Here is a 13518-nt window from a genome sequence, read left to right on the forward strand (position 1 = left end):
ACTGAGCAGGGGTACATATATCCCTCCCTGCCCTCTACTCAGTCTATCAGCTGAAAGTAATGGCAGAAGATGTCTGGACTCCAAGGGATCTGAGAGAACATACCAAGAGCAAAACTGAAATGTGTGGCTTGACAAGAATTCTAACCAAAGCATCACTGTAAATGCACTAGGTGGAGAGGTAGAAGGCAGGTAGAAGCCACAGACTGAAGGCTGAGATCCAAGCCAGTAAGGAAAACTTGAAATTAGCAAGGAGAGAGTGGTGTCTCAGAGGAGTCCCTGAGCAGTGGGACCCATCCTAAGAGCTCTCTCCAAGCTGCCTGCAGCCTCCATCCTGTGTACATGGATGAATCATTTTGTGCTATTGAAATCATCCCATGATGTACTCTTGGCATGTAAAGAGCTCAGCAGTCTGTGGGGGCCAGCTGGGAAATCTAATTTCTACTACAGACAATCATACAGAGCTTAAAACCGTAGGCTTTCAACTCAGGCCAACTTCATGATCTGGATTTGCCACTTATTAGCTATAGTAGCTCAGACAAGTCATTTAACCTCTCTATGCTTGAGTTTTCATATCTGTAAAATGGGAATAATATCAACCAGATGCCAAAGATGAGCTCCTGTAGGCAAATGGCCAGTTGGCTATGTCAAGGGCCAGAGATAACTTCTACTCCATTGGCTGGGTGAATGCCCGGGCCAGCACAGTGAGCAGAAGCCAGACCCTAGCCTCCCTCCCTCCCTCTATCACCCTAATGCTCCTTAGCTAGCCCCACCCTCCACTGCCCAATCTCTGTCCTCTCCTGTAAAAGAGTCCAGACTTTCAGTGTCCCCTGAGCCTCTCTTGCCATCAACTACAAGCTCTTTCCATGAAAAGGTCTCTGGGGTAACTCATAGGTTCTGGTCATCACCTGCCACCTAGCCTTCCTCTGTCCCTGTCTCTACCCTTTGCCCTCTAAATAAGGAAGCCAGTGCTACCAGGCCAAGAACTTCTGCCCAATTTGGGTCCTGGGCAGCCTCTTGCCTCCCTCTTTCTCTGGGCCCCCAGCCAATTCCTCCCTCCCTCAGAGATGCTCCCTGCTCACTTCATTCCTGCCTCATAGTTGGAATGACAGTGGCTCCCAGAATCCCTGGGGTGTGGGGAGGGTGATGGGGGTCTGGGGAGGCAGCCAGCTCAGGAGCAGGTTAATGTTACAGCCCTGGGTAAGTGAGCTGGGCCAGCTGACGTCAGGGTGATGATGGGTGCAGGGGAGGGCCGGGCTGCTGAACTATAAAGATAGGTCAAATCAAATATAATCAACTCGGGACAGAGTCAGCGGGCGAACTAGACAACGTCCCCAAGCCATGGTCCCTACCAGCCACGGCTCAGCCTGGGTCCCTCTGCTCCCGACCCAAGTGCCCGAGGCAGGCTTTGGTTTTATGTCAGCAGCCTTCATCTGCCTTCCAAAAATAAGCCCCTGCCGCCATGCCGAGGGGAGAAAAACAAGAAGGGCGGTATTTTTAGGGCCATTAATTCTGACCACGTGCCTGAGAGGCAAGGTGGATGGCCCTGGGACAGAGGCTGTTCATCACTATGTCCCGGGGAGCAGGACGTCTTCAGGGCACGCTGCAGGCTCTCATCTTCCTGGGCGTCCTAGTGGGCATGGTGGTGCCCTCACCTGCGGGCACCCGCGCCAACAGCACGCTGCTGGACTCAAGGGGCTGGGGCACCCTGCTGTCCAGGTCCCGAGCTGGACTAGCTGGAGAGATTGCCGGGGTAAATTGGGAAAGTGGCTATTTGGTGGGGATCAAGCGGCAGCGGAGGCTCTACTGCAACGTGGGCATCGGCTTTCACCTCCAGGTGCCCCCGGACGGCCGGATCAGCGGGACCCACGAGGAGAACCCCTACAGTGAGTGCCAGTTGCAGCCAGTTGGGAAACTGGGGGCTTAAGCTCACGCAGGGTTAAAAAATGAGAGGGCCTTGCTCTGATGTGTGGGGTCCTGTTATAAAGAGGAGATAAATGCTTTTCTCCACTGGGATGCTGGTAATAGAGCCACCCCTCCCAGACTCACTTCAAACTCTGCCTAGGTGCAGTCTCAATACACCAAGGCCCAAGCATCCTGGTGTGCTTTGCCATCACCCCGTGTAGCCCCTGTGGCACTCATTACTTCAGCATTACAGGGCCATCTGTGACCATATAGGACCACTGGGAATCGTCAGCCTGGGAAGCTGTAAGGCAAGGATGGGAGACAAGTGAGGATACTTGGACCAAATTAGATACAAGCTTATTTTTATTTAGCTTTCCCTTTGAGAAGAAAAGGCAAGTGGTTTGTACGGTGTCCAGCTGAAGCACACCCTTCTTTTTATTTCAGTCTGCCCCCTGTGTCCCCAGGACTGTGTCCCACAAGGTGATGGGTTGCTGCATAGATAGGCTCTCCTGTACAAGAGGGGATTGGTGGGGGCTGCAGGATCCAGCAAACCATCAGCCTCTGCTGATGTATTTGCAAGATTAGATGGGCTGAGATTTGCTGAAACAGGAGAGTACACATTTTCAACAAAACTAATCAGAATTCATTTTTGTTTACCCATCTCAAGTAATTAAGTCAGTGAAAGCCCAGATTCAAAGCTAATCTTAAGTCAATACTTACATGGCCACTGTGATGTCAGAACGTTCCCTTGCAGAACTGGATTGTTGACAGTGTAGTGGCAGGATCTGCTGAGTGCAGCTGGTAGATTTCCCACAGTTAGAGGGATCAGCGATGGAGGAGTTGGAAGGTCTGACTTTCTAGGTGCAGGGGGATGGGTTAGCTGCCTTGCAGGGTCACCTTTAAATTGACAGCTCACTCTGATTTGCATGAGCCTTAGGTAACATAGCCTGCATTTCCTTGTCAGGCCTGCTGGAGATTTCCACAGTGGAGCGAGGTGTGGTGAGTCTCTTTGGAGTGAAAAGCGCCCTCTTTGTTGCCATGAACAGTAAAGGAAGATTGTACACAACGGTGAGTTCATCAGGCCAGGGGAGCTCCAGGTTGTACAAGGCCTACAGTTTATACAACTGAAGAAGACAATACGAAATCTTTAGTATAGGAATGAAAATTTATCTGGAATTGAAATAGAGGGGGCTGTGGAAGGAGCTGATGCAGACACAGGGCCTTGGAGCTCTGGCTTCCTAAGCTTCAAAGTGCACAGGCCTCTGTATTGGACCATTTTTCCTGATCCTACATGCCAGGCCTTTGTAATTAATCAGGAACCATAGCCCAGAGGGCTGTTGGGTCTGAGGAAAACCTGCATTCTGGCAGGCAGCTGTTATCCAGGCTGTGGTAGGTTTGATTCCCTGGGCTGGAAAGGCCTGAAGAAGCAAAACTGTCCTGTGCTATTCTCCACCACTCACCCTCTGAGAGGCCCAAGAGCAGCAGAAGGAGGAGAAATGGAGGCTCCTTTCCTCCCCTTCATCAGTGTGTGGGAATATCAGTGCAAGGGTTTGTCTGCTAATCCCTGATGCTGGATGCTGGAGAAGCATCCTCCCTTTATAACCCCCTCCCTATCACAGATCACCCCTGCAAGGTTTACCTCGTGGACTGCTGATCACATTGACCAAAACCTCTGCACCCTTTGGCCCCTGCATCCCATAATCTGGCCAATTCCAAAATACAGCCTGGGACAGCATCCCTATGATGTTGAAAAAAACTGAGAGTTCTTTTGACAGAAATAAAGAGGCTAAAAAGGGAGACCTGTGGGCAATCAGCAAGGAATACCAGAGTTATTTATGCGAAGGGTGTGGAGGGCTGCTCTACCTCTCCTTGGAGACAGACCGAGAGTCAGGAAGTGAATAGAGAGATCTGGGGTTGGTGCTGGCTTCTAGGGAGAATATCCCAACAGAGGAGGTCTGTTAAATATCTGAGTGGGGTGTCTGGGTGGCCTCTGCCCTTGAACTTGAGCACTAAGGCCTCAGTCTGGGCTGATTTACGTGAAGACAGGGCATGGATAGAATTCAATGGGTCTCTGAAATAAGACAGTAACGGAGGGTCTGCAGGGCAGGAGGTGGAATGCGGGTCTCAGTCTCTACACCAAATGCACTTCTGCTGCGGACCTTGGGGGCATTACCCACAGGACCGTGAGGCAGGTCCGCACACAGCCATGACTGACACAAGAGCTTGGAGACCTGGCCTCTAGACTGTGAAGTGAAGATGAAGGTCAACTGTGCCTCCCAGGGGTGTTGGGAGATAATTCTCAGAAAGCAGTCTGCAGAGCACCCTACAAATAGTAGGTGCTCAGTACGAGGTAACTATTCATATTGTCTGAGGAAGGTGAGGCACCCTGCCGTAGGCTCTGCACCCCTCTTTCCTAGAGATGAGATAGCAGGAGAACATATGCACTCTCATCACCATGGTAACTTGTTAAAAGTATATATAGATTTTCAGAGGCCTCCCTCAGAGATGCTTATCCAGAGGGCTACGCGTCTGTTTCCAGAGTGGGGGCCTGGAAATCAACTTGCTTGTTTTCATTTTTTAAGTTCCTCAGGTGTTTCTGTACAGACAGGCTTGGGGACCATCAGGCTCCACAGCCTCTTCCCTGCCCAAGGGTTAGCCCAGCCCTGAGAGCTGGAGGGCTAGGGGATGAGACACAGCATGGAATTCTCAGACACCCTCTGCAACTCTCTGCAAAGGTGATGGAGAGGACAGGAGGCAGCAGCTAGGACCCACCTAGGTTTTAGTGGAGTCGGTGCCCTCTCTGCATAGTGAGTCATCCCTAAGAGCCCCTCCTGCCAGCCTGCACGATGCCTGGGGTCCCTGGCTGGAGAGCCAGCAACTGGGGGTATTAGCTATGGGACTGTATGCAGGGCTCTTTGGCAGGTAAATCTCCTCGATGGAAGCATTCATTACAGCTACCCTTATCCTTGCCATCTTTATTAACAAGCTATTTAGTGTTTTGCCTTACCCAGGAAGGAATTTACCTACAAGGCAAGGAAAGGGCACAAATATAGAGTATATTTATCCACTTCCCACTTTAAGTCCGTGTTCCTGGTAGAAGCCAGGGAGGCTGGGAACATGAGATGTAACCATCACAGGCCATGCTGCAAAGGGGAAGGCACTCAAGTAACCTAAGGAAGGGTTACTCTTTGAAGTGCGGGCTGACTCCTAAGGGAGGAGACACCTGGGCCTTCACGCCCAGGCATATGGTTTCAAAGGGGACCGAGCAGGACTCCCTAAATGAACAGAGTATAGGAAGGAGGAGTGCTTTCCGGAGAGAAGACCACCCACTCTTCCCACCCAGCTCCCCACACACACCCCAGGAGCATTTGGCTCAGGAACACCTTCTCCAAGGGGGGGAGAGTCTCCTCCCTGGAGCCCAGGAGCAGGCGGGAGTGGGCTGGACAAGGGAGTTGTGGAACTGAGCCCTAAGCCTGGGCACCTGATGCTTTGTGTGGCCGGGCACCAGATGATCAACCCATCCTGGCAACGGCCTTGTGGGGCCCATTGTTATCACAGTCTAAAAAAACAATTGCCAACTGATCCCTGGAGCCAGGAAGACTCCTGCTGGGTGATGATTTCATTCACACTATTTCCCTTTAAGCCCTCAGAGCTGCCTCATCCCGCTTTCACTCAGCTGCTACTGCTGCTAAATGGGACTTCTCATGGGGGGAAGGGAGCCATGCTGAACAGAGGATAGGGGACAGACCCTGGTGGGAGAAAGAGTGCCAAGAAAACCCACTTGCAGAAACATGACCTCCCACATGTCTCACCTCTGGGGAAGAGGATGCAGAGCCTCACGGCAGGGCGCCTCGCCCTCCTCGGACAGTGTGAATAGCTACCCTGCACTGGGCACCTACTGGCTGTGTGCGGACCTGCCTCCTGGCCTGGCAGGTGAGGCAGGTGAGGCTCACAGCAGAGGGCACTTGGTGTACAGCCTGGGACCCGTGTTCAAATAAGGCAGAAATCAGTGAATTCTAATCTCTTTTTTAAAATTAAAAAAAAAAAATCAAGGATCTCTACCTGACAATGGTTCGTTAGAATCCTTTAGCTGTAAAAAAATGCTTTTGATGAAAGAATGTCTTGAGAAATGTCTTAAGAAAAGGTCTTGTAAGAGTTTATTTGATCCAATCTGAGGACAATTGCTGGGAAGCAAAATCTTAATGAATCGAGAAAAAGTTCTGGAAAATTAGGGCTTTGCAGGTTATTTCATACATTAGAATCAAAGAAGGAGACTCGGGGGTGGTTACATGAAATCCACTGGTGGTAGATTAAGAAGGTGGGAGAAAGCAAAGGGAAGAAATCTCTGATCTCTGGGCTGGATAAAGAGTGAAGCAGAGACATATACTTCTTTTACTTCAGTGGGTCCAGGGTAGTTAACACTTGCAGCACACGGAGACGGAATTCGGGGAACAAGATGACAGACAGTGAGGGCCTCTGTGGTCCCTTGCTCTGGTGTGGTGGGTGTGACCTGGGGGGCCTGGAAAAGGGGGTTACTCTGACATTTCAAAAGTATGTCATGTTAGATGCAAAAGGACAATAGGCAGGCTCACTTAAGGGGAAGATTGACCTTTGTCAAGGAAGCCACAGGCCCAGGATGTGACTACCCACCAGACTCACTTCCAGTTAGGAATTTTTATGTTCAGACCATCCTGTGCGGTGACTTTCCATCTCTGAGTTTGTAAGGCTCACCATGCAGGCTTCCCCTGAGCTTGCTGGGTTCAGTATGTGCCTCCTTTTTCATCCACAATACACGGTGACAAAAAGGTACTAAAAATTCAGTTATGTTTTTAAGTGATTTTAGTTTTTCTAATTATAACTGTGTCTACATCTTTACAGCCATAGTAGTATGACAATGCACATAAAGAGGCCTTTGGGAGTTATCTGGGGGAGAGGAGGACTAAGTCGTTCCCTCAGTCAGTTAGCAGTTTGCTCCTCTCCTCTGGCAGAGAATAAGATTCCCAAGGGGACAGGCAAAGGACCCCTGCAGCCCATGAGCCACAGAAAAGGGCCTGGAGAGCCCTGCGGACAAGTCTCCCGCAGGGCTCTGCCTGCCATGGAGAGCTACCAGGAATGAGGATGATATACCTGGTGAAAACATTTCAAACACTTCTAAGCTGTCTGTGCAGTTGTGCATGAGAAAGGAAGGTTAGCGAATACAGACCTCATCAGGGCCGGGAGATGTTGTGTCTTCTTTTTGGAGAAGGACCGGAAAAGAAGTGGTCAGCGGCTGCAGGAAGAAAGCCTAGGACAGGGGTTTTCTCTTTTTTTTTCCACACTGCCCACCTCCATACGCACACATGACCAGGAGTAATAGGGACAGGTGGCCAAAAGCAGCAGCAGAAGGAAGACAATAACACCCCACCATCAGTTCAGGTAGCTTAGCTCTACCTAAAGGTACAAGATGGCTGTCTGGTCCTCCCCAGACTTGAAGAGGCAATTCTGCCAGAGGTAACTCCTCCTGAAACGCCCACACATCTACCCTTCTGCAAAGGGCCTTCTCCATAGCAAGAGCTAGATGATTTAGAGTTTGATTAGACCTATATGGAGTGTAAGACATTGCCATGCTGGGGCTTGAGGCCCAGCAGGCCCAGGAAATGTGATCCGGTTGAATTATTTTCATTTGTTCAAGTAATAATATATGGTAGCTGCTTTTATTATCACAGCGTTTACTTGGCGCTAGAGCTTTTCTCACCACAACTAAGGAGCCAACATTCCTGAGCCATGAGAACTCAGAGCTCAGGGATATGGTGGGGACGAATTAAGGGGGTAGGTCACGATGCCAGCTTGAGCATCAGTCTGGCCAGCAGGAAAATCCCACTGGCTTGAAGCATCAGCTGCATCAAAGAGAGTCCAGGGAGGTTATCTTGTTGCCCCGCCACAGGCCTGTAGCCACCTGAACCCGGAGTACGAGGCAGGGTGGGGGCGGGAAGGGGAGGTGGTGGAGGTACGGGGATGCTGAAAGGAGCAGGCAAGGGAAAGGAAGAGAGGGCTTCTAAAGTAAACATCATCCATGTCCCCCTTTTCACTTTGGATTTGTACAGAATTTTGGGGAAGGCTAGGAATACAAGCTAAGCTAGGTAAAAAGGACCGAATAAAAAAAAAAGAAACTTTTTTTAAAAGGGAGGAGGATTTGAATAATCAAAATCTGATGAGCAGAGAACAAAGTACAATGTATAAACCACCGTCATGCGTCTCTAAACAAATATGTTTCGGGAGACCCAGACACTAAGGAAAGCCTGGATTCTTACACTGGACACATTCCAGAATGGAGGACATGGGTGAATGCCCTCAGACTTTCTTGCCAGAATGGCTCAATCCCTCCCCATCCTACTCCTCTTCTCCCACCCTCTACCCCTCGATTTGATTCCCTCTCTGGAGCTTGCAACCCACACATGAAACCTCTCCCCTAAACACCATCCAGATTGGAAATGAATTCTCCTGGAAATCACTGGGCAGTTACTCTCTGGGAACCTACACAGTTAGAACGGAGGGGAAAGAGGTGGGTGGAGACAGGCCATTACAGGACGAGGAGGAGACTGCCAGGTTCTGATAACAACATTTCCTCCATTGCCTGGCCCATCTGCTGTTCCAAGTTCCTTTTCCTTTCTGAGTGAGCTACCTATATGACTAGGTAATACATACACATGGTCTAGGGGGAAACGAGTGCAAAATGCTCCATGGAAACGGTCTCATTCTCACTATTGTCCTAAAGCCACCTACTGCCTCCCCAGAGACAGCCACCATTACCAGATTCTTGGGTGCCACTCCAGGGAGAGCCCAAGTCCCCATGTGTGCGCACACTGGGGTCATTTTTTTTAATCACACAAACAGGAGCACCTTATACTCACTGTTTGGAACCTTATTTCTTCATTTAACAATATATCTTTCAGACCATTTCAAGTCATTGCACAGGGAGGTTTCTCATTTCCTTGTGGCTTATGGCAGTGGATTTACTATCACTGAGTTAGCCACTCCCTCCTGATGGACACTTAGGTGGCTTTCAGTCTTTCGCTACTGTAAAAAAGCTGCAGTAACTTGTGCACATGCTGGGAGTGTACCAGTAAAACCAATTTCTAGAAGCAGAAGTACTAAACAAAGCTCAAATCATTTTTTATTCTGATATTGTCAAATTGCCCTTTACAGAGTTTATAACAATTTACACACCAATGGACATCAAATGAGAATCCATAGCCTCTACACCCTCACCAATGACAGTATGTTTCAAATATCATTCTCTTCGTAATCTGACAGTTAAAAATGTGGCCTCACATTTTTATGTGATTTACATTTCTCTTACTAGGCTTATTTTCTTATACGCTACTTGTGTTTCCTTTTCTGTGAACTGTCTGTTCATTAAAATCCATTTTTCAGTGAGTTAAAAGTTCTGAATACAGTAACAAAATGTCCTCTTTGCAATACATTGCAAAATATATTACAAAATGTAATCCATTGAAAATATTTTGTCCAATTTGTTATTGATATTTTTATTTTGTTTAAGGTTTTTAATTTTTTTCAGGCAGAGTCAATTTTATTTATTTTTTAAAATTCTTTTAGAGTTCTTTTTTAGAAACTCAGAATACACTTAATATTGTAAATAAGCAAGCCAGATAAAGGTAATTTAACCCATTAAAGAGGTGAATACAGTATTTTTGTTTTAATGCAGAACACAAATCTATGATATCACTTTTATCTTTTAGGTGTTACAAAATAAATGTCAACAAACTATTTGTAAACAGCTCACCATCTATCATACCTCTCCTCAGATAACACCCTTCCTCAATTCACTGTCTGTAGGCGCCGGGGAAGTGGGGAAAGCCAGGACGGGGAGACACAAGGAAGAACAAGTTGGTATGAACAGGAAGTGGCAGAACTGCCAGCTGTAGTGGTCTGTCGGTCCTGCCACTTGGCCAAAGGACTCCCAGCTCCTGCCAGAAGGTGTTCGTGGCTTTTAATTGTGTGTGTGTGTGTGTGTGTGTGTGTGTGTGTGTGTGTGTCCTGTTTAGAAAGATCTTCTTGACTTTTACAACAAATTTTTTCTGGATTTTTAAGTTTCTCTCTTTTACAAATAAATCTTTGCTTCTTTTGGAATTTATTCTACTATAACAAATGAACTCATATACCTAACTTATTATTATTATTATTATTATTATTATTATTATTACAAGCCATGTTTTCATGACTTATCTGAAATACCACTTTTATCTTTAGATCGACTTTTATTTAAATTCAGTTCAGACCCTTTTTTTTATATTCATGAACATTTGGATTCACTTCTTGACTTTCTATTTTGTTCATTGATCTGCACCAGACTTTTTCTTTTTAAATATTTTATTTATTTATTTATTTTTAGAGACAGGGGAAGGGGAGGAGAAAGAGAGAGAAACATCAGCGTGTGGTTGCCTCTCATGCACCCCCTACTAGGGGCCCGACCTGGCCCACAACCCAGGCTGGGAATTGAACCAGCGACCCTTTGGTTCACAGGCCGGTGCTCAATCCACTGAGCCACACCAGCCAGGGCAATCTGCACCAGACTTTTAAAGTGTAGCTTTATTTCTTTTGAGAAGATTAGTGTGTTTTTTTTTAATTTATTCACTTTTAGAGAGGGAAGGGAAGGAGGAAGGGGGAGAGAGAGAGAGAGAGAGAAACATCAATGTGTGGTTGCTGGGGGTTATGGCCTGCAACCCAAGCATGTACCCTGGCTGGGAATCGAACCTGCGACACTTTGGTTCGCAGCTCGCGCTCAATCCACTGAGCTACGCCAGCCAGGGCACTTTATTTCTTTTGATATTTAACTTTTATAATCAGCCCCTAGTATATTTCCTCCTGGTGCTCTTGCTCCAGAGCTTTGCCCATCAACACTCTTAGATCCTGTGCCAGACTCTGTGCCCCAGGACAGGTGAAGAAGCCACAGTCCAGAGAGGCCCTGAGGGCAGTGCCGGAGCCAGCCTCAGCCCCTTCTTATACTGGTGCTGTGCCCACTCCACAGGCTCCCTGCCAGCAGGGAGTCATCCTGACAGCAGTTTCACAGCTTAAAAGCTAAGTTGTCCAATAACCCACAGAAAGTTTTTCAGGTATGGTGATGCAGGGTAAGGCAAAGTCTTTTAGGACCTTTAATGTAAAGTAATTCAGGATTCTATTGGAAAAGCATAATTATAGTAGCAACATTTATTTTTTATTTTACTATGTGCCAAGGCATTATACCAAGGACTTTTCAGGCAGTATCTTAATTAATGCTAACCCCAGATCTATGGCATAATTATTCTTGCTGCTCTCACTGTACAGATGAGGAAACTGAGGCTTAGGAAGTTAATCTGCCCCAAGTGCACATAGCTTATTAAGAGGTGAACCATCAAAGCTATTGCTCAAATATGCTCTTTACTTACTTTGATTTCCTTATTTGCCTTGCTGTTGGGATATTCCTCCCTTCACTCATTACACAAACACTTATCTAGTACCCATAAGGAGAGAAAGCAGAGCTTGTGGAAACTAGGGGCATGAGAGGGGAAAGGTGAAGGGCAGGAGGGAGTGTCCCGTGTGTTCCCACAGACCACACCACCCCCTTGCTCACTCCCATCCTGCATCAAAACAGCCATCCACCCCCATGAGGTATCTGTACATTTCAATGCTGTTCCTTTAATTAAGCCACCATTCATTCAGCGTCACGAACTCAACAAGGCACAATTCTTGTCTTAAGGAACTTGAAGTCTATTGGGAAAGAAAACCTGTCCATAAAGATCACACACTGTTTTACATGCTGCCTGAGAGGAGAACTCAAGAGGGCTGGGGGAGTCTGGGAGCCCTGGTGAGCAAGCTCATCCCCTCCATTCGTACAAGAGGCCCTCTTCCATCACCCTCTGCCAGCCAGGTCAGATAGCTGTACCTTCTCTGAAGTACAGTTCCTTTAGAGAAGGTCAGCCGACACCTCTGGCACAGCCAGTCAGCCTTTGAGTGGTTGGTTGGTTGTTTGTTTTTTAATAGCTGGTGGCCCCAGTTAGCAGGAAGGAGTCAGAAATTATACTCCACCTATTTCTCTGTTTTGTTCTCTATTTTTTAAAGATTAGATCCCAGGACTCCTGGTTCCTACCTTGCTCTCTTCCTCTAGACTCCACGGAGCTCCTTCTTATCAAAAGCACGAAATCCTTCCAGCTTCCCTCAGGACAAGGACCAGGCAGGCTTGGGGAGCAAAGGCCAATCTTCTAGTAACAAAGGAGGGCTTGGGCGATTTGTTGGGGATGAACTTGTTGATGTGTGACAGGAGGTCCAGCGCTCATTTTCTCAACATGTGGTCCACCCACAGTCCTCTACCAAACTAACCATTTATCACTGACTCCAGACCCGTGGCACCACCATTTACACAAGGAACCAGGTTTTTTCCCCCCATAAAAATCACTGCTCCTCACATCTCTGTTCCTGCACTTCCCTGGAGAACTACGCAAGTCTAGGAGATACAGGGCATCTCCTGGGCTCTAAGTCAAAATGCCTCTTTAAGGGATAACAGCATTGGGACATGAGGTGGGAAGGGCGCTGAGGAAACACAAATGGAAAGAATGAGTTACCATATTCGACAAAGAGTACTGGAAAGGATCTAGGAAATCATCTGTCTTGACCCCTCCACTAGCTACCTCATAGTTTGCAGAAAAGGGAACTGAGGCTAGGAGGGGAGGGGCCCGCTCAGGGTCACACACCTAGGAAGTGGAAAAGTCACTAACTAGAACCCCGAGCAGTCTCTCAGTCTTGCTCCACTAGACTACCACTCACAGTGGACTTGGGAAACAGCCCATTGTATCCTCTTCTGGTCCTTCTGTGAGTGGAATAAATTATGGTCTAAGTGTTTAGTAGAAAGTGCCCTGAACTGGAAAAGAAGAGACTCATCCCGTGTTACACGGATGCTCCACCTATGGCCCTGGGCCTTGGTTTCCTCCTTGAAAAGAAGGGAAGGTCAGAGAGGAATGTGAGAGTTCTGATGTCCCTTCTGGTCTGGCCATTTCTGATTCCATTCACCTAGGATGGCTACATCTCACATGGCGGTCTTGCCAAGGGGTGGGGAGGGTACCTGGCGGAGGGGCCTGCTGTGCCTCATATATAATTGATCCTCTGCCATTTGTCCACTCTTTCACAGCCCAGCTTCCAAGAGGAATGCAAGTTCAGAGAAACCCTCCTGCCCAACAATTACAACGCCTATGAGTCAGACCTGTACCGAGGGACCTACATTGCACTGAGCAAACATGGACGGGTAAAGAGAGGCAGCAAGGTATCCCCAATCATGACCGTCACTCACTTCCTTCCCAGGATATAAGGACCCTGAAAGAAGGCTCACAAGCTGAAAGTGACATTTGTTTCTATTGGAATTTTGCACAAGTGAACAATTCTCCTTACCCCCCATGACTCCTGAGTCAGGTCTCTCTTGTGCTTGGGGAGACCTGAGTTGGTTCTCCTGGCCACTAGACCCCATGACAAGCGTGGGGTTGCAGCCAGCAGTCTAGGGTGGTATTGGAGCCCATGCTCTGATCTCACCTGAGGAAAGAAGGTACAGGTGACATTTACGGAATGTGACCTTGTGCACAGGAAAAGGCC

General features: G+C 47.9%; 1 protein-coding gene across 1 annotated transcript; it reads left to right on the forward strand.

Moving 5' to 3' along the window:
• Positions 1 to 1537: 1537 nt before the first annotated feature.
• FGF6 (fibroblast growth factor 6) lies at positions 1538 to 13240 on the forward strand. Its single transcript, XM_045830572.1, has 3 exons — positions 1538 to 1883; positions 2867 to 2970; positions 13064 to 13240. The coding sequence occupies exons 1-3, from the start codon at positions 1538 to 1540 to the stop codon at positions 13238 to 13240; spliced, it is 627 nt and encodes a 208-aa protein (XP_045686528.1).
• Positions 13241 to 13518: the final 278 nt, after the last annotated feature.

This window comes from Phyllostomus hastatus, unplaced genomic scaffold (assembly GCF_019186645.2).
Source record: "Phyllostomus hastatus isolate PE091 unplaced genomic scaffold, TTU_PhHast_1.1 phas_contig_152, whole genome shotgun sequence".
In the NCBI taxonomy this organism is placed as follows: domain Eukaryota; kingdom Metazoa; phylum Chordata; class Mammalia; order Chiroptera; family Phyllostomidae; genus Phyllostomus; species Phyllostomus hastatus.